Raw genomic sequence first — 24,893 nt, 5'->3', positions numbered from 1 at the left:
GATACTGTAGTGTACCTGTAAACTTTTTATTTGTAGGTAGGAATCAGTGTGTGGACCTACATGGAGCTGTAGGCAGAGAGTGGGGCAGTGGGATCAGTGCAGGGACTGACACGGAGCTGTGGGATCAGTGAGGGGACTGATACGGGGCTGTGAGGAGAGAGCGGGGCAGTCAGATCAGTTTGGGCATACAGTATACAATTTCCTATAGCTAGCAATCGCTTTTTCTAAATTGCTGTGGACTTGCTTGAGGTAAACAAAGTTGAGAGCATCAAGAAAAACATTTCTCTCAACCCTACCCCTCCCCCTACCTCCCACCACCACCACAACCCATAACCTAATTATACCAGTCTAATTTGGACTGTTTTAGTCACATCACACTACCCACCCTTAGAAAGATTGTGTCCTCCATGAAACCTACAACCTGCCCCCTCAACATTATCCCTACTCTCCTCCTGCAGGATGTTTTCGACAGAGCCAGTCTTAGCATCCTCTTTATTATTAACAGTTCCCTGCCCACTGGTAGTGTTCCATTTTGTTTCAAGCATGCTGTGGTCCATCCCCTCCTGAAAAATCCCAAATTAGACCCCACCACATCCAAATATTACAGGTGTGTTTCTAAGCTTCCATTCTCGTCAAAGACCTGAAAAAGTTTTTCTTAGCCAATTGTTGCCCTACCTACCTCAAAACAACATATCAGAAAGATTTCAGTCAACTTATAAGGCTTACCATAGCATAGAGTCAGCCTTACTAAAAGTGTACAATGACCTGCTCCTTTCTACTGACACAGGTGGTTCTGCCATTCTAATTCTCCTTGACCTTAGCGCAGTGTTCAATACTGTGGATCATGCTATTTTAATAGACCAACCCCAGTATGAGGTCGGTGTCAATTGACCTTCTCAGTTAATATGGTCATTTTTTTTTATACATGCTTCCCCTTTCCACTGCTACATCAATATTACTTAGATCTATCTCCCCTTGAAACCTAATGACCAATGAAAGATAGCCAGCCTCACTAACTGTCTGGAGGACATAAATTGTTGGATGGCTCAAAACTTATAGCTAAACAAAGTCAAGTTTGAGGTTATCCTATTTGGTCCCCCTAATTTTACCAAAATTATCTCCAGTAGTCTTGATAACATCCACCCTCATTAAACCCCACATGATATTTGCTTCCAAGTTCTATAAACAAGTTAATGCAGTAGTAAAAACTAGCTTTTTCCAGTTTCACACTATTGCCAAAATCAATTTTTTCTTTTCATTTAAAGATCTGGAGAAAGTTATCCATGCTCTTATATTCTCCCATTTAGACAATTCTAACTCTCTAGATACTGGGATTAGTCAGTCTTCATTGTCCCATCTGCAACTGGTTCAGAATTCCGCAGCCAGGTTCCTGACAGGTGCCAAGAAGAAGAACTATATCACTCATATTCTGGCCTCCCTCCATTGGCTGCCAGTATGGCAGAGAATTGATTTTAAAGTTCTCCTATTTGCATATAAAGTCCTTAATGGGCTAGCCCCCTCCTAACTCCTTATACCACTTCAAGGTTGGCTATCTTGGTGCGCTTTGCTGTTCCACCATCAAATTACAAACTCAGAGGAGATCACGCCTTTGCTATTGCAGCCCTCAAACTGTGGAACAACATTTCTCCTATCAAATTGGCCTTTTCATCAACTCTTTTATATTCAGATTGAAGATGTACTTTTATTCACTAGCATTTTGAGTCCCTCTCATGCATCTGATTGTTACCTTGTGTTCTAACCTCTCATATTTGTTTTATTCTGTACTTTAAATAGTTGCCTCGTTGTGATGTCTTTTTGATCTGTACAGTTGGTTTAAATGTTCTCTATAAATAAATAAACTAAAATAAACTGAATAATTATGGGACTAGGGACGTATATGCAGTCACACTTTGCCCGAACAGACATTAAGCGATGCATACCTGTATCTGCAGCCTTCCCTGAACTGTGGGAATCATGAAATTGAACTGTGTTCAATCTTACTGGATCAGCTGGAGTACCCATTTGTCAGCCATTTTAATCCCCTCTGCAACCCAGTAGCACGATCATTGACCTCAAATTTCAAGTAAACTGCTCTCCTCTCCTATTACCTCTCCTTTTCCCTAACCCTAACCCTTCTCCTTCTTGCACAACCCATTTTTTTCCCCCAGATGTCCCTAACATCACCTGCATGTGTATCAAGAAACAGGAATTGAAACACAATTTTGTTGATTTATTTATTTTTCACACAAGCTCTATGACAGTCACCAAGCAATAGCTCAAAGACTCAGCTGTTATCAATTAATCCTGTTTTTTTGTTTTCTGAATCCCTGAAATCTTTTAATCCCCTGGATAAATGATTTTTGTTTCAGATTAACAGAATTTGCAATTTTTTATTTAATTTATTATCTCTCACTTTTGCTTGAATGCACAAAATATCTGCAGGAAATTAATTAATTTGTTCTGTTCTGATAGGAATTATGCCCTGGGTCAAGCTTGTGGATAACTTTGATGCAGAATATGAATATATCACAAATGAAGGAACAACATTCACATTCAAGACAAATCTCAATACTCCATGTTATTGCTTAATTAATATTGACTTCAGTGATCCCGATCCTTCGAAATGGAAGACTTTAGTTGCAGAGCACAAGAGAGATGTACTTGGTAAGTGTGATTATGTTTCATCTTTACGTGCACATGGTTCTAATTGTGATCATGGAGGATAACTGTATGGGAATATACAATGAATATTGCGTTTCGCATGATGAGTTGTGAATCCAACAGATTGATGCCTCAGTGCAAGATTTGTCATTTTTTAACTTTTTGCATCTTCTGCCAGAACCTTTGCAACCTATTCAGTGTAGCAGGCATTTATCTGATTTCTTGCCTTTCTGTGTATGGAACCTAAGGAACTAAAGTTATTGCTTTGCAGCATTTATGTTTCACCAAAATATGGCACTAACCAAAAGTATATCGTAAGTGAAATATTGCATTAAGTATCTTAATGTATAATGTTACCAGTAGAATTTTCATGTAATCAATTTTTATTTTAGATATTTTGAACTTATCTCCAGAAATTTTGGAATCCTGTTAAAGTTTATAAATTTGGTATTGTTTATTTTCGGGTTTACTTTGTGAAGCATTGCTAGTGTTGAACATACCCATTGTTGATCTGATGCCTGCTCTCACTCTTGCAAACCTAACAGTTAAATTAACACACTGATAGTTTTATTTATATCATTTAAAATGCTTTGCACAAAATTGGGTTTATGGTCTCCATTTAAAGAGAGACTATCCTCAACATACAGAATATAAGAAAGCAGAAATCATTGACAAGTAATGATACAATTAGTCTTTCATGTGATTCAACCAGGGCTATCTTTAAAGTTGTTTAACGATTCGAAATTGAAGATGAATGAGAAAGCAGAAGAGACAAGATAAACACCACCATAAATAAACAACTTGTATTCCAGCATTCATTTTGTAGCAACGTAAAAATTGAAAGAAGGTGGTACAATTGGGAAAAGGAATGCTTTTGTAAGCAGACATTTTTGGAAATATATTTAGCAAGACAGGTAGCAAAGAATTTGGAGACACTGGTGGTAGCACGGTGGGAGATTTGGAACGAAAGCTGTAGCTGAAAACACAGGCAAGTGTTAAAGATGAAAGGCAGAGCAGGATTGAGGGGGTAAATAACCAACTATTTATTTTTACATTATTGTCAATTTCTCTCCAAATGGACTGATTTGAAACCGTGAAAATAGTTAAAGATCATGTTGTGTCAGGTAACAGTATAATAATTCACAGGCACTGTCCTTCAGAAGGTAGGTACCCTTGCTTGAGTCATTTAACACATTGTTATAAGCCCAGCACATCTTGTTTGTCACTTTCTCGCACCAGGATGTAGTCCAGGAGGTGCCAGTGTTTGGATCGGGGATGCATCCAGGTGGTCTTAAGGCTGTCCCTCTGCTGAAAAAGGGTGTTTGTAATGACAAGCCGCTGTTCTGCGCAGAGCTCCAACAGGAGGCGCCCATTGTCGTTGCACTTGCCGACGCCATGCTTGCCCAGGATTCCTGGCCAGGTTTCTGAGTCTTTGCCGACACGAGCGTTGAAGTCGCCCAGGATGACAACCTTGTCGGCTGTAGGGGTACGTTGGATGAGGTTGCCATTAACAATGGCGTGAAGCAAGGCTGTGTTCTCGCACCAACCCTCTTTTCAATCTTCTTCAGCATGATGCTGAACCAAGCCATGAAAGACCCCAACAATGAAGACGCTGTTTACATCCGGTACCGCACGGATGGCAGTCTCTTCAATCTGAGGCGCCTGCAAGCTCACACCAAGACACAAGAGAAACTTGTCCGTGAACTACTCTTTGCAGATGATGCCGCTTTAGTTGCCCATTCAGAGCCAGCTCTTCAGCGCTTGACGTCCTGCTTTGCGGAAACTGCCAAAATGTTTGGCCTGGAAGTCAGCCTGAAGAAAACTGAGGTCCTCCATCAGCCAGCTCCCCACCATGACTACCAGCCCCCCCACATCTCCATCGGGCACACAAAACTCAAAACGGTCAACCAGTTTACCTATCTCGGCTGCACCATTTCATCAGATGCAAGGATCGACAATGAGATAGACAACAGACTCGCCAAGGCAAATAGCGCCTTTGGAAGACTACACAAAAGAGTCTGGAAAAACAACCAACTGAAAAACCTCACAAAGATAAGCGTATACAGAGCCGTCGTCATACCCACACTCCTGTTCGGCTCCGAATCATGGGTCCTCTACCGGCACCACCTACGGCTCCTAGAACGCTTCCACCAGCGTTGTCTCCGCTCCATCCTCAACATCCATTGGAGCGCTCACACCCCTAACGTCGAGGTACTCGAGATGGCAGAGGTCGACAGCATCGAGTCCACGCTGCTGAAGATCCAGCTGCGCTGGATGGGTCACGTCTCCAGAATGGAGGACCATCGCCTTCCCAAGATCGTATTATATGGCGAGCTCTCCACTGGCCACCGTGACAGAGGTGCACCAAAGAAAAGGTACAAGGACTGCCTAAAGAAATCTCTTGGTGCCTGCCACATTGACCACCGCCAGTGGGCTGATAACGCCTCAAACCGTGCATCTTGGCGCCTCACAGTTTGGCGGGCAGCAGCCTCCTTTGAAGAAGACCGCAGAGCCCACCTCACTGACAAAAGGCAAAGGAGGAAAAACCCAACACCCAACCCCAACCAACCAATTTTCCCTTGCAACCGCTGCAATCGTGTCTGCCTGTCCCGCATCGGACTGGTCAGCCACAAACGAGCCTGCAGCTGACGTGGACTTTTTACCCCCTCCATAAATCTTCGTCCGCGAAGCCAAGCCAAAGAAGAAGAAGAAGAAATAAGCCCAGAGGACCCATAAACCCAGCAGCAGTAGATATTCACCAAGACATATGGTTACTTAAACAAAAGTTGCTTTTAATTATCTTTAAACATGAAAATAGAATCAAACTTTAACTTATCTATTATTAACTTAACCTAACTCAACCCCCTTCTAATTCTAAGCTGACGTGCATGTAATGTGTGCGTAAGTTCTGCAAAGTTCTTTGGTTCACAGTCCAATCTCACTTCTCATTTCTCCAAGTTTACTGGTTGCAGACAATTCTTATACTGTGCACAGAATTTAACATTTATAAAGTTCACCAAGCTTTGGTGCTCAAAAGGAAATAGTTACTGCTCTGGAAGATTTTTGTTGTGGTTTTCAGAGAGAGACGTGTTGTTCCAGGACATCCACAACTGATGTACTTCCATCAGTCACCTCAGTGTCTTGTTGACGAAACTTGCCCCCTCAGGGTTCTCCAGATGATAACCTCTTTCTTTCAGGTCACCACAGAGTTCCTTTTTGTTTCCCTTATTCCAAGTGAAACATTAGACAGCCAGTTCTCTTCTCTTGCATGAACCACAAGGACTTTGACCAGGGTGTTTGACCTTGCTAGCTTTGTCCTGTTTCAGTCCCAGCAACTTCTACTGGCTGACACTGTCAAGTGATCTCTGCTTCTCTCTCTCTCTCTCTCTCTCTCTCTCACACACACACACACTGAGAGAAAGTCTGTTTGACTCTCTCTGCTTACAAAACCACACAACACTCTTACAACAGCAAGTCGCGTGCAGACAATAGCAGAGCTAGCATTCTCTTTTATCTGTTGCTTTTGGGTAAACAAGAATCCATTTGTGACGTTTCTTGAGCACTCTTCAAAGCTCTTGCAAAAAGGTGTGAGAAACGACTGTCTCCAGTATTTCAAATAAGATCTGTTTTAAAGTGTTTGCATGTGACCTACTCTAACAAACCTTTCCAAATTTATCTCCCAAAAACATTTCTATATATTCTGTCACAACATTGCTACTTCATCCTATAGTTAGTGATGAATTTAACTGATGCTAAGATTTAAAATCTATAACTAGAATCTTGTGATCATCCTATCATACCAGAGTTGATTAAAGTATCATGGCTCAGCCGAATCTCACCTTCAAACATAATGTTTGTAGCACTGCAGATCAGACCTCATCAAGTGCATGTACTAATGCTGTTTAAATATGATGAAGGTTTCGGTCTTTACCTTTACAGGCAATTTTCCTCTCATCTCCCCTCCAATACTACAAATTGTTTAATCCACACAAGGTTTTTTTCACTAGTCTTCTAAAGGAACAAGGCCTTTCTCTTTATTCTGTCTGGGTTAACCTCATGTATCCATTTCATTTCCCACAGGCTCCAAATTCATTGACAGAATAAACACACAACAGCCTCTTTGATTTGCCCCTTTTTTTGTTCTTTACGGGTCCAGAAGACCCAAAAACCCAGCAGCAAGAGAAATTCTCCAAGATAAATGGTTACTTAAACAAAAGTTGCTTTTAATTATCATTAAACATGAAAACAGGAACAAACTTTAACTTATTACTATTAGCTTAACTTAACCCCCTTCTAATTATAAGTGTATGTAGTGTATAAGTTCAGAAAAGTTATTTGATTCACAGTCCAATTTCACTTTTTACTCCTCCAAGTTCACTGGTATCAGGAAATTCTTATACTCTGCACTGAATTTAACATTTATGAATTATCACCAAGCTCTGGTGGTTACAAGTAATTGGTTACCACTCAGGAAGGTTCTCGTAGGTTTCAGAGAGAGATTCATTGCTTGTTGGACGCACACAAACTGATTCCCTCCGATCAGCCACTTCAGTGTCTTGCTGAAGAAACTTGCCCCATCAGGGTTTTCCAAATGTTATCCTCTACTTCTGCAGGTCACCACAGAGTTCCTTTTTGTTTCCCTCATTTCAGGTGAAACACTCTAGCCAGCCATTTCCTCTTGTATGGACCACAAGGGTTTTGAGTAGGTGAACTCAGAACTCACTACCCGTCTTCAAAATGGGGCTTATAAACAAGCTGCCAGCTTGTCATGCTGCAGAAATCAGTTCTCTCTCTCTCTCTCTCTCTCTCTCAGAAAAAGCCTGTTTGATCTTCTCTTTTTCTCTCTCTCTCTCTCTCTCTCTCTCCACCACCACCCCCCTTTGCAAAACCACATGACCTTAGAACAGCAAACTGCATCCAGACAGATTGTAGCACCGTTTACCTATTGCTTTCAAAGCAATCCATTACTTCACAGCATGTCCAATTAACACCTATGTGTGAAGTCCTTCAGCAAAAAGCAGTTTTCATTGTCTTTATAAAGGCATTGGGAGCCTGGATTGTCTGGCTTGAGCAGAGCTCTTGCATTTTAGATGAGATCTGTTTTGTGAAGTGTTTGTGACCTACACTAAAACCCCTAATCTAACTCTTCCAGAAACATGTATCAATAATATAAAATATGACATAATCGGTCATATAACCGATATACCTGGTTTGATTATCCTTTTAACTCTAACTAATCTAACTCTTCCAGAAACATATCTATCAATAATATAAAATATGACATAATCCGTCATATAACCGATATAACTGGTTTGATTATCCTTTTAACAGTCTCACAGTTGTGATTGTTTATGTAACCAATTTTGTCAGGCTGTTCTCATTTTTTAATTCTTTTCCCCACCACTTCATTCACAAGCAATTAAGAATGTTGCTTCTAGTTTGGTTCCTTTTTAAGCCACATTTTTGTAAAGCTTTATTATAATTACAGGCACTAAACCTTTGCATTTCATGATATGCATTAACCCAGGCCTAGATGGCCAGTACATTGGTGCAATTTGATGCCTGAAGGCCAGAGCTCCTGACATGGGCCCTAGCCACCCACGTGCTGAAGCCTCCAGCGGGGGTTTCCTCCCTGGTTCCGTCTGCCTGCAGGCCGAAGCTCCTAATGCCTCTGGCATGGGTTCCACCCACGTGCTGGTGCCGCCGTCACCTCTATCGCTGACCTGTCTGGCAATATATGCCGCTGTTGTTGCAGGTACTTAGCCAGGTCCCGACCAACCCCACTCTGGCATCCACGCTGACACCATCACCATTTCCCACACCACCTTAGTCTCTGCAGCTTTAGATTTGTCCTCTGCTATTTCCCATTGCATCATCCACCCCCCGCCCCCCTCCTCACCCTTCTCTACCCACTCGCACCTCTCCCTACTCATCCCCATCTACTCCTTTCAGCTCCCCCTTCTAACTCACTAGTCCTCAGACACTCTCATCACCCCTAACTCCCCTTTGAGCCCCTTTCTTTCCACCCCTCTAGCCTCTAGATCAGGGGTGGCCAACCTTTTAATTTTACATTTTTAATTTAGACATACAGCACAGTAACAGGCCATTCCGGCCTATGTGTCTGTAGGGCCCAATTAACCTACACTCCTGGAACGTACATGTGGCCTGAAATGGCGGTATGTCTAAATTAAAGATTAAAAATTAAAAGGTTGGCTACCCCTGCTCTAGATGTTCTCATCTCCCCTCTCCTTTGAGTTCCCCTTATCTCCCCATCCTCAGACCATCTCATCTCACCCTCCAGCTCCCCTTTGAGTCTCTCTACCCTCCACCTCCCCCTCTGACCTCCGCTACTTGCCACTTCCCCAACCCTCCATCCCCCTGATCTTTCACCCTATGCATTCAGCATTATGCCCATTCACCTATAATTTCTTAGTTTTTTCTCTTGTGCCCTCCTTCCCTATCCACCTATGCCCTCTTGCCTGTGGCCTCCCCCCTGCCCGTCCCTCCCAGCCCACCACCCCCACCATTTTAATCAGGTGCCTGCCTGGTTTTAGCACGTAGCTTGATGATAGCTCAGGCCCAAAACATTGGTTATGTATCTTTCTTTGCTACATAAAGAACGCTGCATGGCTTGCTGAATTTCTCCAGCATTTTTGGGTAAACTACAAAGCTGAAGTTATTAAAGTTGTTATGGACCATGGGCTGACCTTTTGGATTGTGGACTGTCATAAAGGATGGAATTCTGCTGGGAACTCTGTGAATTGTGGTGCAACTTGATTGAGTTGTGCAAAACAAGAGAGAATGGAACGTTCGGAATGGCAGTTGGAGTGGCAGAGACCATCCAGGAAAGCTGTGTGAAAGACACATGCCTCAGAAGATAATGAAGGGTTAAAAAACACAATTTAAGAACCAAGGGAAGTCATCTAAGGAGGCCTTGTAAAAGGATACGCAAGCTTGCAGCAACTCAATATCAGTCATTTCTCTCTCCAACATTCCTTATGATGTCCTTTTGTTATTCATTTGGGGGAACTGAGTTTGGACATTGAGCTTTGGGATTGAATTCTGGAGACTGTTTTCAGCCTGACTTGCTTGACTGACTGACCTGGGGCTTTTTTGGGGATTTTTTACTTTTTGAATAAGGGGCACAGACTATAAAGGCCTGAGTTATTTTTTTACATACACGCTGTTTATGAAGATGCACTTGTATATTTGTTATGGTTCATTATCGTGGGGTTAATTGTGTTTAGATGTCATATTGTTAATAGTTATTAATAAAGTTAGAGTTAAAATTTAACGCTTTTGAATTTTGCTGGTTTGAGGCGTAACAAGGTGAGGGATCGTCCAAGGGATCCAAACAAACTTGTGAGCTGAGAGGTTGATTAATTGTCTGAGTCTGAATCAAGCTAGAGCTTGGTGATTGAGGAAATTCCTTTGGTAAAGATAATTAAAAGCTAGTGTGTTAAATCAACAGCTTCCCTTGAGAGTTGGTGACTATTGTCAACAAATTTGTAATTGCTTCAGTAAAATCACAAATGAAAAAAGTGGAGATTTGGAGTAAAATTGCAAAATACTACAGAGAAACAGGGAAGTTTGAAGAAGTGTTAGAGCAGTTTCCCAAGAGTAAATCTTAGCAGATACAGTTGGAATTAAAGAGATTAGAATTGGAGGCAGCTAAGAGACAAAAGAGATTGGAAATGGGACTGAGGATATTAGAACTAGAGGCAGAGAAGAAAATTAGACTATATGAGCTGGAAAAGATCAGAATGGAAAATGACAGGAGAAAAGACGAGGCCCGAGATCAAATTCTTGGTCATGATGAGGGGTTTATAGCCAGTAGAGAATTTAGGTTAGTTCTTCCATTTGAGGAAGCTGAGGTAGATAAATATTTTCAGCACTTTGAGAAAGTGGCTGTGAATTTAAGTTGGCCACAAAACAAATTGTCTCTTATGTTACAGAGTATAATTAAAGGGAAACTTCAACAAGCTTATTCAGCAAGCTTCTAATTATGAAATTGTGAAAGAAGCTTATGAGTTAGTTCCAGAGGCTTACAGACAGAAGTTCACGAATTAAAAAAAAAAATGAACAACCCAATCTTATACAGATTTTGCTTATGAGAAGATTGTGTGTTTTGATCGGTGGTGCACATCGAAGACTGTAAACAATGATTAGAATCGATTGAGAGAATTAATAACAATTGATGAGATGAAAAGATGTGTTCCTGATTATACTAAAACATACTTGGATTAGAAGGAAGTGAAAACTTGGCTGGAGCCTGCTAAGTTATTAGATGGATAAGTTTTAACACAAGCCAAAGTGAAAGTCAGTCAAATTTTTTTAAAAATGCTCTGTGGATAATACAAGTAAATTTGGAAGTAAAATAGGAGTAAAGATGAATGGAAGTTGGTAAAGGAGAAACCTTTGAATCCCCTTTGCCATTACTGTAAAAAGGCTGGTCTCATAATAGCAAATTGTCTTGTGCTGAAAAAAGAAGAGAGAACGGGTAGCACCAAATGCTTGTATTCAAAGTGAGAAGAGGTATAAAAACCAAAAAGGATCCAAAGTAACTAATAAAATTAGGGATGTATTCAAACATTTTGTGACTGAGGGTTTGGTTTCAGTTAAAGAAGGCTTAAAACCATTGCCAGTGAAAATCTTGCGATACTGGGGCTGCTCAGTCACTTGTGTTTAGAATTTGGTGAAGAAAATGACACCGGTTAAATAAATTTGATTAGAGGCATTGGAGGTGATATTCCTCTGCATTGAATAGTGTTAAAATCAGCCTTTGATATTGGATCCATTACTTTAGGAGTTAGGTCGAATTTGTGATTTGAAATGCTGGAAAATTACAAAAGTCACTTCTTTCCTGATCATCTTCATTCCAGCTGTTTTAATTATTAACTCAGAGTCTTTATAATCAATAATTGCAGGCAAGTCTGTCATTAAATGTTTAGAGACAATCCTTGGTCATTTTCACCAGCTGCAACAGGGTTCCCTTTAGAGCTGCATTTATTTCTCACTGCTCCTTTCTACCTTCCATAGGACCATTCTCTTTGTAACTTCAAGGTCTTCTTATCCTACCCCATCCATTCCTTCCTGACCCCTGGCATGCCCCTGCAACTGCAGAAGGTGCAGCACTTGCTCTTGCCCCTCCTTCCTCAACATTATGCAAAGGCCAAAACTGCCTCTTCAGATGAGGCAAAGATTCACATGCACCTCCTCCAACTTCATCCACTTCATTTTATGGTCCCAATGTTACATCCACATCAGTGAGACCAAGCGCAGATGAGGCCACTAATTTGCAGGGCACCAGCATTCTGCTCTCATTGGCTATCCTGCAGTTGCACGTCATTTCATTAAACATCAGTCATCAAACATAGATTGCTCTTTTGATCATTGCCTCACAAGATTTATAATTATAATGTAATATTTTATTTTTCTAATGTATTTACTATTTATCTATGTTTTCAGAATGGGCTGGATGTGTCAAGACAAGCTTTCTGGTATTATGCTACCTCCATGATGTGAAACATATTCTTCAACTGCATGATTTGGCCACAGGCACTCATTTGAAGACGTTTCCTTTGGATGTGGGCAGTATTGTGGGATACAGTGGGCAAAAAAAGGACTCTGAAATCTTCTATCAGTTTACTAGTTTTCTGACACCAGGTGAGTAAAGAAGCAAATTCATGCTGCTTGTTAAGTAAAAAAAATCCTGTGAAGATTATTTTGTTTACAATACTCTTAGCTAACCCTCAGATACTTCAGGCTGAAGATTCCAGCTGAAACAAAATCTTCAATTTTTAAAAATCCTGAGTCAAATCCAAGACGTGCTAATTGTTAACAGTATCCTATCAGTGGGACTTAGTGAAGCGTGCTGGAATTGTTCTTGTATCTTAGATTAAGTTTCCACCCTCCCGCAAAAGTTGCTGAATTTTATTATTCCCTGATAATAGATTCTGTTCTGCATTAGAACATTTTATAACCAGGAGATAAATGGAAAGAAATTTGTCCTTGGTCACTTGCAAAGATATGTGAAGATAATGGCTATAGGTTATGTTTGTCTTAACGAGTCTAGTTCCATTGAAATCAATGGAAAACATTTTGCATTGAGTAATTAATGCAAATACACGAAATATACAGTAAATACAGGTTTGTACTTGAGAGAGGATGAGCTTTTATGATAAATACTAAATCGTGTTTTTTTTTCCCAAAGGAAGAGATGTTGCCTCATTCTGGTCATCATCTCTTGGTTCCTTAGTGAATTATGCTTGGTGAATTGCTTGCTTAAAAGCAGGTAACTTAAAAAGGCAAGATTAGCAATTAAAAGTTTTTAACAACCTTGAGAGAAGAATCAATCAAAGAATGTGTTGGAGGACTGGCTGTGATTGGTGAAAGGAGTAACTGTTGACTTGCAGTTCACAGGGATGCTTCAGGTATCCTGGTAATTTCTGTAAATTACTGCAAGTATAGAAACTGAACCCCTTTTGTCTGTTACCAATATGATCTTCTCATTCTCAAGAATATGTTCTCTGGATTGATGATTAAACTAATGAGTGTGCTGGATCATGGAGATTGAGATAGTGGTGGATGGATTTCATTCTTGCTATTGCAATCAAGGACTTAGTGTGCCTCCACCAAATCAAATTTTGTGGTCCCAGAAATCCCAGTTCTTTATGGACCAAGCAACCTTTATCTGAATGTCCCCACACCAGATAATAAGAGTAATGTTTCTACATCCCTTATTAACTAAATATTAAAAATTCTTAACAGCTTTTAGTTTTATGAATGTTTCCATTTCATTGCACTAAGCCACATTTCAATTATGCTTCTAACATGCTATTTGATTTTACAATTACCTGTATATCTTGAAGAATTTTGAATTCAAAATAAATTTTAATATTCAAATGACAGCACCCAATTCTACAATTAATTTATTTAATATTTTGTAATGAAATATATTAAAATGTTATTATGACTTAGAAGAGGCTATTTGACCTCTTGAGCCTATCCCTATTCTAAAATAAACCCCATTTCCAGTATTACTTCCCTGTAACTTATTCTCTCTCACATGCCCATCAATTCCAGCCTAATTCTATCATGCACCCACATTACCTGCCAACTGCATTTCTTTTGGGATGTGGGAGGAAACTGGAGCAACAGGAGGACAAACCATGTAATCAAAGAGAGAACATGGAAACTCCATAAATGAAGGACCAGAGGATCAAATCTAGTCACTGGAGCTGTGAAGCAGCACCATATCTCTGCAGCCCCATTGTGCCACCCTTAAATGCAGGATGTTATGATAAATGTGATTTAGTAATAGAACAATTGAACCATTTAGGATATTTTTGTTAATCATTTATGGATATTCACGTTACAGCCAGATGCAGTGACAGATACCCATTCTCAATTACCCTTGTACTGTGGCAAGTTGATTACTTCAGAGCAAGGTTGAAATTAATTTTTAAAAGTTACAGGTTCTAGAAAGGGGAATTTGTCTGAACGGCGGCATGGATATGTTCCAATTTGCCTCTCGTGGCAACAGGTCTACAGCGGATGCCATCTCACTGGCTCTACACAAAGCCCTGGAATACCTGCTCAGCAGAGATGCATTCATCAGAATGGACTTTATCAACTACAGTTTGGCATTTAACACCATCATCCCCTTAAAATTGATCAGCAAACTCCATGACTTGGGATTCAACACCCCACTGTGTGATTGGATCATGGATTTCCTTCACTCCATCAGTACTGGAGCATCACAGGGCTGTGTTCTTAGCCTCCTGCTCTAATCATTTTACGCCTACGACTGTGTGGCTCAGTGCAACAATAACACCATCTACATATTTGCCAATGACACCTCGGTAGTGGGTTGTATAAAGAAAAATTAGTCAGCACACAGGAGGGAGACTTAAAACTTGGCTGAATGGTGCACCAACAACAACCTTGCACTCAATGTCACCAAAACTAAGGAACTGATAGTTGACTTCAGGAAGGGAAAACCAGAGGTATACAATCCAATGATCATTTGAGGGATCAGAGGTGGAGAGGGTGAGCAAATTTAAGTTCTTGGGAGTCACTATCTCAGAGGATTCTTTCTGGACCCAAAACACTAATGGCATCATGAAGAAAGCACATCAGCACCTCTACTTCCTCAGGACTTAGTGGAGGTTTGGTATGACACCAGAAACCCTGAAAGAATTCTGCAGATGTATGATGGAAAGTGTGCTGACCAGCTGTATATGGTCTGGTATGGGGACACCAATACCCCTGAGCATAAAACCCTGATCAGCCCAGGACATCACAGACAAAATGCTCCCCACAACTACAAGGAACGCTGCTCTTGGAGAGCAGCCGCAATCATCAAGGATCCACATCACCAGCACAGGCTCTGTTCTCATCAGGAAAGGGGCATCAGTGCCACAAGAGTCACATCACCATGTTCAGGAACAGCTGCTACCCCTCAGACTCCTCAACAACAAACTCAATCATTGACTTATTAAAAGACTCTTGTGCACTTTATTGATTTCTTTTTCTTCTCTCCATATTGCATAGTCAGTTTACTTTCGTTACCTGTTTACCATTCTTTATTTGTTTTCTTGTGTACATTTTTTTTTGCACTACCAGTAAGTAGTAATTCTGCCTGGCCCGCAGGAAAAAGAACCTAAGGGTTGCCTGTGATTTGTATGTGTATGTATTCTGACAATAAATCTAAAACAAAATCAAAACCTGAAGTAGAAATGATGAGTTAATGAATCTGGAAGCAGTTGTATTGTACAATGAAGAGAAATGAAAGATGAAATGTTAAATACTTTCTCCATACATTGTGATACACTGCAGAAAATGACATAGAGTTTCAACAAAATCAAATGCTTTATTGTCGATCATTATTTGGCATCAAATGGAGCAAGTTGGACTTTTAGGACCAGAGGATGTCATCAACATTTGTCTTTTAGCCATTATTGCTCAATGGGTCGGGACTCCATACCCATAAAATGAGACAAAGGTAAAAATCAATAGGTTGTTCACATGATTTCACCAGCACTTAACAAATTTTGTGTGGCTTAATTACTATTTTGTTTGCCTAACAAGGACCATTAACAGCTGTGGAAATTGACAAAATATCCTTCAGTTAATAGCATTTGTGCTATTCCAGATTTTTGTCACATTTTATTTTTGCTCTATATAAAAAATATTAAGGAACTTTTTATGTAAAGTCTAGGGGTCAGGTAAATTAATAATCTTGTTGTGCAGGGTACTCTGAGGAGGCTGATAAGAACATTAGTGATCTTGAAGATGGAAGGTGAAGTATTTAAATTCAAAACTAAGGTCTTAAATATAAACAAAGAAAATTACAAAAGTATACCATCAGGTAGGAGCATCAAAATCACGAGAGCCAGGCTGGGAAATAGCTTATTCCCACATTCTGAGATTTGTGGAGTTCACTTAAATTGGTGCGGACTAGAAGGGCCGATATGGCCTGTTTCCGTACTGTAATTGTTATATGGTTATATGTTATATGAGGCTATGACTTCATTAAAATATATTATTGAAAAGACAGTGATTAACATTAGGAGAAACTACAAATTATACATTCCTTTCTGCAGCAAAGCACTAGTACAATCTATGGTTTAAAAAATAAGCGAAGAATTGATTAAATCCAGAGGAAATACATAAAGTCGCCAGAGAAAGTAGTAGACCTGAGGATTAAGAGCAGTGTAGAATTCAGCAAAAAGAGCAGCAAGGTTTTGATTTATGAGAAGAAAATAGAATCAAGGCAGTTTAGGTAATGGAAATTCACCCTCACCAAATTTATAAATGACTATCAAAAAACATGAGATAAGGAAAAAAGTTTTGCCCTCTTGAAATTGAAATGAATATAAAGTAAATAAGTAGAGTTTTATAATGTGTTTATTGATGCATGCACAAATGACATCTCTTTGCAGTATGGAAAATTGCAAAAGGGTCCGTTTTCTGAGAATCTAACTCCTCTGTAATGCAGGGATTGTAAAAGTACATTATACAAGTTTCTAAATGAAAAAATAGTGAAAGCAAATATTGGCCCTTTAGTGTAAGAAACAAATATTCTCAATTGAAAACTTCAGTAACAGAGCAAATGCTGGATCCCATTATTAAAGAAGCCTTAAGAGGATGGTTAGAAAATATCAGTGGATCATATGAAGTCAACATGGTCTGGTGAACATAGAACATTACAGCACAGAAACAGGAGTAAGTACATTGCATTTTTAAAAAAAGCATGGTAAGTTCAATCTGGGTAATGACCAATCCATCAGTTTACTCTTGACCATCTGAAAATGAGGGAATGTGTAGTTGACAGCATTAAAAAGTACTTTGCAATACTTTAAATAAGTTAAGCAAGAAAGTCTGCAGATTTTGGGGCTGAGGAATGACGAAGGGCCCAGGCCTGAAACCTTTGTAACTTTTATTTCCAATGGATGCTGTAAGACCTGCTGAGTTTGTCCATCACATTTGTGTATTGCTTTGCAATACTTTGCTTATTGTTGTTAATTTTGGGTTTTGCCACAGAATTTCAGAGGTCATTGTAGCCTTGATCCAAGCACAAAAAGAAGTGAGACAAGAATGGTTGTCTTTGATATCAAGGTAGCATCGGATCTAACAATGCGAAGCTGGGTAGAGTGCAAGGTTGTATTCCAGCCAGCATTCGTGGGTAGAAATAGTTAGGACCCTTTATCATGTGACCTGAAACATTGACTGACCATTTCTATGCATGGACATTTTAATGTTTGCTCTAAATTCCAGCATCTACAGTTTTTGTGTTTCTCTTGGGATTGAATCTAGTGACATCAGAGGACTAAAGAAAATTGAATTCATTGGGAGTCTGGGGGGAAATTCTTCACTGGCTGGAATACCACCTTGCACTCTAAAAGATAAGTATGATTGGTGGATGGCTGTCATTCCAGCTCCAGAATTTTGCAGCAGAATTTTCTCAGGGAAGGGACCATTTTCTGGGGCTTTGTCAATGATTGGACCTCCATCATGTCAGAAGTGATGAGCGTCAATTATGCCATCATCAGTGCTTAGATCTGTTTATTGCTCTGCCCCGAATACAGCAGGACCTCAACAACATTCAAGTTTGTAATGAGAAATGGCAAGGAACTTGTACACCATACATTTATCATTTTCAATGAGAAATTCCAGAATCAGAATTTATTGCCACAAAATTCAATGTTTGCCAACACCTTACAAAATAAATAAAAAATAGTGCAAGAAAAAGTCAAAGTAAAACAGTGCCTATAGATGAGGAGGAATTTCTTGACCCAGAGGGTGGTGAATCTGTGGAATTCATTGCCACAGAGGGGAGTGGAGGCAGGTTCATTAAATATATTTAAGAGGGAATTAGATCTATTTCTTCAGTATAAGGGTATTAAAGGTTACGGAGAGAAGGCGGGGACGGGCTACTGAACTTTAAGATCAGCCATGATCTCGTTGATTGGCGGAGCAGGCTCGAAGGGTCGAATGACCTACTCCTGCTCATATCTTCTATGTTTCTATGTTAATTGTTCATTCAGGAATCTGACGGCAGAGGGGGAAAAGCCGTTCTTGAGCCACTGTGTGCTCGTCTTCAGGCTCCTGTACCTTTTTATTGATGGTAGCAGAGTGAAGATGACATCACCTGGGTGATGGATGTCTTTGAGGATAGAGGCTGCTTTCTTAAGACCAGAGCTCTTGTAGATGTCCTCAGTGGAGTGAAGTCTGGTGCTCATGATGTTGCAGGCTGAGTTAAACACCCTCTGGAGGTTTTTTTCTTGACTTGAGCTTTGGCACCTCCATATTAGACAGTGATGCAACCAGCCAGAATGCTCTCCATGGTACACCTGTAGAGGTTTTCGAGTCTTTGGTGACATACCAATCTCCTCACAAAGTATAGGTGCTGGTGAGTCTTCTAGCAACCTACCCTTGTCATTTAGCAACATTGCAATCACTGCCTCTCCTATCATCAACATCCTCTACTCATGATTGATCATAATTTAGCTGGACCAGCCACAAGCATATTATGGCTACAAATACAAGCAGACGCTGGATATTCTGGCCATATGTCAAGTGTGTTTGGAAACCCACTTGACTGGATGAGTACTGCTCCAGGAGCACTCAAGATATTTGGAGAATAGTTTATCATCCATTGTCCTAAAAGTTCACTTCCTCTACTACCCCCATCTAGGGCTACAGTGTACACCATCTGTATTGTGCATTGTAATTACTCAACAACACTTTGACAGCACTTCCCAAACCCTTAATCTTCACAGCCATGGACATGGGTAATGGGTTCAATGGAACTTCACCTGCCTTAGAAATAAAATCATCAATTCATTGCTGCATCGGTCATAGTTAAGGTGTTGGCTCAGTTCAACGTCTGCAAGGGCAAGTGGCGAAATTCAGTAAATTCTGCCATCAATGCTCTCATAAAGGATACAAAATAAACAAAAAAAGGTGGAATTTTTAAGGAAGTTGCAACTAATTTGATATGCTAAGTCCTTCCAGCAGATTTTTTTTTGTTCAGATGTCAGCATCTGCAGGCTCTTGACTCCATTAAACTTATTTCAAAATTATGAGTTTTTTCATAATGACCATATTTTTTATTCAACTAAAATATTTCTGTTGACTATATCTGTAAGAAACATCATTGCTTCCTGCATAGTGAGATGTTTTCCTTAATTGCTACATTATCTTTCGTTATGATATAATGTTTCAACTGTAGAAAAGAGTAAATGAATCATTTAAATACTGTAATTGAACTTGTGACCTAAATTGTAGCAGTAAACTGATGATTAGATCAGTTATTATATTGATTAACTGAATCAAAAGTGCTCATTTAAACTACTGGTTGCAATATCACTGCTACTTAGCATAAAAAGGAATTGTGTTCTTGGACACAAGCTATTTACCACATGTATTAGTTAACTTTAATGAAGAGTCCAAGTTGGCTGATCATACAAAGCTAAATGGGAAATTAGGCTGTATGGAAGATGTATAGATTTTACAATGGCATGTTAACAGAGTAAAGGGGTGGGCAAGATAGTAGATGGATTACACTGCTGTCAAATATGAGGTTGTCTACATTAAAGGAAAGATTTGAAAAAGGAATTTTTTTTAATGGAGATCAAATGTTCAGAGCTATTTGCAACTGAAGTTTATGATGCTAATTTCCTGGATGAGATGGTTGTCCATAAAGAAAGGTTAAGTAAAATGAACCTACTTTCTCTGAAATTCAAAGGAACAAAAGAGAATCTCATTGAAAGAGAGAAGGTGAATGAGTTTGGCAAAATAGAAGTTGTTCACTTTGACTGGAGAGTTTGGACCTATGGTTAAGAGGTTGAGAATTTAGAATTGAGGTCAGGCATTTCTTTATTTAGACGGTTAGGAATACTGTATCTTAAAATCTCTTCCACAGAAGTGAATGTTTAATTGGGTCATTTTGATGGAACTTTCTATCTGAGAATCATTGCAGAAAAGGAATTGAGGAAGATCAACTATAGTATCGTTAAATAATAGATCAGGCTCAAAAGGGCAGGTTGCTTATGCCATTTTTTTTTAATGTACATCAGTATTTCACAATTTTATATATTGTAATAATTTACATAACATCAAATTCCAAAAGTGCAGATAGGTTAATTGGCCAGAATATTCACCAACATAATTGCACGTTGGTGAATGGTAGGTTCTGGGGTGGGAAAAGTTGATAGAAATGTGGGGAGAATTAAAAGGGTGAAAAGGCTTAGGATGGCCATAGAGCCATGCAGCATGGAAACAGGCTTTTCAGTCCAACTTGTCCATGTTGACCAAGGTGCCTTCCTGAGCTCATCAAATTTGACTGAATTTGGTCCACATCCTTCTGAACCCTTCCTATTCCAGAACCTGCCCAAATGTTTTTTGAACATTATAGTTGTATCTTTAACACTTGTTTGGCAGGCTTTTTATTCCCCCGTACATATCCATCACCATCTGTGTGAAAAACCTACCCCTCAAGTCACCTTAAATCTTCTCCTGTCACCTTAATAAAAGTGTTCAGCCTCAGCAACATCCTTGTGGTTTAGTGTCACTGTGCGCTTGATGTGTGCTGGGTACCCAAAAGATTTGTTACCATGCGACATCTGTCCATAACTGTATCATCAGTTCTGATCAGTGCTGTTGGTGGAGAATTCTCAGCTAATATTCTAAATTTTGATTTTAATGTTCTGTAAACATTAAACTAAGTTGTGTAAAATTAGAGCAGAGATTGACATACTAACTACAAAGCAGCCTGCATCAATTCACAAAATCTTGTATTGTTGGGAAAGTTTTCACCATTAAAATAAATAAATCACAGTCTGTCTTTGTAAGACTAAAATATAAAAGTTGACTTTGTTCTTTAAATTCTTTCTCAAACAGTTGAAGCTGATTTTAGAAAATCTATTCCAGGTATCATTTATCACTGCGATTTGACCCAAGATAAATTGGAGCCAAGAGTTTTCCGAGAACTCACAGTGAAGGGATTTAATCCATCTGATTACCAGACTGTTCAGGTAAGCAGCATTTTCACCAATTATTTTAATGGGTTTAATATAATGTCATCATTGGAATCAACTACCTTTGCTCCCTTTCCACTTGCCCCATGTGTGGGAGACACCGAGTGTTGGCACCCCACCCACTCCCCCACTCAGTTGATGAGGGTCTTTAATATAAAGGTTGCTTATACAATCATGGGATCCAAGATAAATGCGAGAAATTAATGCTGGGGGGGAAAAAGGATCAGCAATGATCTTGTGAGTGCCAAAGGTGGCAAATTGGTTTCTCCTATTTCTTAATATGACTCAGAGCCTCGTGCATTAAAATCCATCATATTCTTTGTCTTCCACTTGCTGTACTTACATATTCACTGTCAATAATGTATGTACAAGAAAAAGTACCGACTATATACCCTGTCTGTGCTTCGTGCATTGTTATAAACATCTGTCAGGTTACCGTCAAAGTCTATGAATCCTGCCTGCCGTGAACTCCGGCAGACACTGGCTACCTTTGACCTCTGTAAAACTCTCTTGCAACTTGAGGCATTTTCTGGAGGGGTTTGACCAATAGTGCAGGGGTGGCCAACATTTTACATTCCATGCACCAGTTCAGATGCACCATTCAATCCTTGTATTCAATTCTTATAAAAATATGTTAATATAGACATATTTAGCATTTTCACATGATACATTAATTTAGTATAAAAACAAGATAAACATTACTTACCTTAATGAGACTTGAGTCTGTTTTGATTTCGCCAGGCTTTTAATGTTTGGATGTAGATATACATTCAGTTACCTACTGTGATGGGTTACTGAATGTAAAAACAAGGCCTAATTTTTGAAAAAGTACAAAACTGCAAATGTTCACAAAGGACAAGCAAAGCACAACTCTGTGGCGCACAAGTATCAAATATAAACAGGCTGGCGAGAGCCTGCGGTGCACTGCTGGTGCAGCTGCCTGGTGCCTAACGATCAAACAAGTATCAAATGATTGAACTGTTATGGAACGACTGCAGTCCTTCTTTCCTCATTTGACTCATTGAACATTTTTTAAATTGAAAACAGATAAATGTGAAAGAAGATAACATTCACCAAAAGATGTGCATGAAATAATAAAATTTCTAAAAATAATTAGATTTATTCTCAGTAAAGCCCATTTCTAGCTCGAAGCTACTTGAATTCCTGTTATAGATTTTTTTTCAACAAATCAGTTTTTGGGGTATTTTTATTTTTTTTATTTTTTTACACTGTGAACCATATCAACCAAAATATATACAAGCGTTTCTCATTAAATATACACAGTGGCATTTTCTACCCATTAAAAGTTCAACATATACAATACAATAAAACCATTAAACAATGTCATCACACAATGAAAATAAACAAGAAAATTGTGTCATCTACTTTTACACACTGGATCAAGTCATTTTGTCTTATCATTTTATCATTTTAGGGGGTGGAGGTCCGAGGCAAGTCCTCTCTGTTGTGTTCCATGTACGGTTCCCAAATTTGTTCACATAATGTGACTTTTTAAATTATATGTTATTTTTTCCAATGGAATACATTGATTCTTTCCATGTACTATTGCTGTACTCTCAGGCTCTCTTCTGATTTCCAAGTTGACATTATACAATTTTTTGCTACAGCTTAAGGCTATCATAATAAATCTTTTTTGTGCTTCATCCAGTTTGAGGCCAATTCTTTACTTATATTAGTTCGAAGAAAGATCTCTGGATTTTTTGGTATGTTGCTTTTTGTGATTTTATTTAATACCTGATTTAGATCTTCCCAAAACATATTCACTTTCTCACATGCCCAAATTGCATGTACTGTTGTTCCCGTTTCCTTCTTGCAGCGAAAACATCTATCTAATAATGTTTGATCCCATTTATTTAACTTTTGGGGTGTGATATATAACTTGTGTAACCAATTATACTGTATCATACGTAATCTTGTGTTTATTATATTCTTCATAGTTCCAGAGCATAACTTTTCCCATGTTTCATCTTTTTCCCACTTTTGTTTGGGTTTATAGCTTATTTCATAATTTTCCTTCTCTTGCAGCTTGATGTACATGTTTGTTATAAATCTTTTTATTATCATTGTGTCTGTAATCACATATTCAAAGCTGCTTCCTTCTGGTAATCTCAGTCTGTTTCCCAATTTGTCCTTTAAGTAGGCTTTCAGTTGATGGTATGTAAACATTGTACCATGAGTTATTCCATATTTGTACTTCTTTTGTTCAAATGTTAATAAATTATTTCCCAAAAAACTATTTTCTATTCTTTTAATTCCTTTTCTCTCCCATTCTCTAAAGGAAAGGTTATCTATTGTAAAAGGGATTAGCTGATTTTGCGTCAATAATAATTTTGGTAGTTGGTAATTTGTTTTTTTGCTTTCTAAGTGAATCTTCTTCCATATATTGAGTAAATGATGCAATACTGGTGAGCTTTTATATCGCATCAGCTTTTCATCCCACTTATAAAGTATATGTTCTGGTACCTTCTCCCCTATTTTATCTAGCTCTATCTTAGTCCAATCTGGTTTTTCCGTTGTCTGATAAAAATCTGATAAATACCTTAATTGTACTGCTTTATAATAATTTTTAAAGTTTGGTAACTGCAAACCACCTTGGTTGTACCTCTCTGTTAATTTATCTAACGCTATCCTCGGTTTCCCCCCTTTCCATAAAAAAATTCCTTATTATTTTTAGTTTATTAAAGAATTTCTCTGTTAAGGGAATTGGTAACGATTGAAATAAGTATTGTATCCTTGGGAAGATGTTCATTTTAATGCAATTTACCCTCCCTATCAACGTTAGTGGTAATTCTTTCCAATGTTCTAAGTCTTCCTTCAATTTCATTATTAGTGGCTGATAATTTAATTTGTACAGGTGGCTTAAATTATTATCTAATCTAATACCTAGGTATCGGATTGCTTGTGTTTGCCATTTAAATAGTGATTCTTTTTTAAATTCTGTATAATCCGCATTACTCATTGGCATCACTTCACTTTTATTTGCATTGATCTTGTACCCCGATATTTCTCCATATTCCTTCAATTTCTTATGTAGATCTTTTATTGGTATTTCTGGTTCTGTTAAGTATACTATGATGTCATCTGCAAATAAATGATTTTATACTCCTTCTCCTTTATTTTTATCCCTTTTATTTTACTTTCTGTTCTTATCAGTTCTGCCACTGGTTCTATTGCTAAAGCAAACAGTGAGGGAGATAATGGACATCCCTATCTAGTTGACCTACTTAATTTAAATTGGTTCGATACTTATCCATTTATTGTTACCTTCGCCAATGGTCCATTATATAATGCTTTAATCCAATTAATATATTTTCTGGTAGATTGAACCTCTGTAGTACTTTGAATAAATAATTCCATTCTACCTTGTCAAAGGCTTTCTCTGCATCTAAAGCTGCAGCCACTGTTGGTTTCTTATTTCCTTGAACTGCATGAATTAGATTAATAAATTTACAGACATTATCTGCTGTTCATCTTTTCTTAATAAATCCAGTTTGATCTTGTTTTACTATTTTTGGTACACAGTCGGCCAATCTGTTTGCTAATAATTTTGCTATTATCGTATAATCTGAATTAAGTAGAGATATTGGTCTATATGATGCTGGTGTTAGTGGGTCTTTCCCCGTCTTTGGTATTACTGTAATTATTGCTGTTTTGAATGAATCTGGC

General features: G+C 38.7%; 1 protein-coding gene across 1 annotated transcript in view; it reads left to right on the top strand.

Annotated features, from left to right (window-relative positions):
* The window catches only part of LOC138737042 (prolyl endopeptidase-like), a gene marked incomplete at its 5' end in the record, with an annotated part of 185,595 nt that overhangs the window by 72,748 nt on the left and 87,954 nt on the right, over positions 1 to 24,893 (top strand). Inside the window, 3 exons of the mRNA XM_069887466.1 lie at positions 2,473 to 2,664; positions 12,130 to 12,327; positions 21,100 to 21,203. Coding sequence (XP_069743567.1) covers positions 2,473 to 2,664; positions 12,130 to 12,327; positions 21,100 to 21,203 — 494 coding nt within the window. The remainder of the gene's footprint in view (positions 1 to 2,472; positions 2,665 to 12,129; positions 12,328 to 21,099; positions 21,204 to 24,893) is intronic.

Source organism: Narcine bancroftii, chromosome 6 (assembly GCF_036971445.1).
Source record: "Narcine bancroftii isolate sNarBan1 chromosome 6, sNarBan1.hap1, whole genome shotgun sequence".
Lineage (NCBI taxonomy): Eukaryota > Metazoa > Chordata > Chondrichthyes > Torpediniformes > Narcinidae > Narcine > Narcine bancroftii.
Note: the sequence above shows the minus strand (reverse complement) of the source record. Positions and strands in the feature narration are given on the sequence as shown.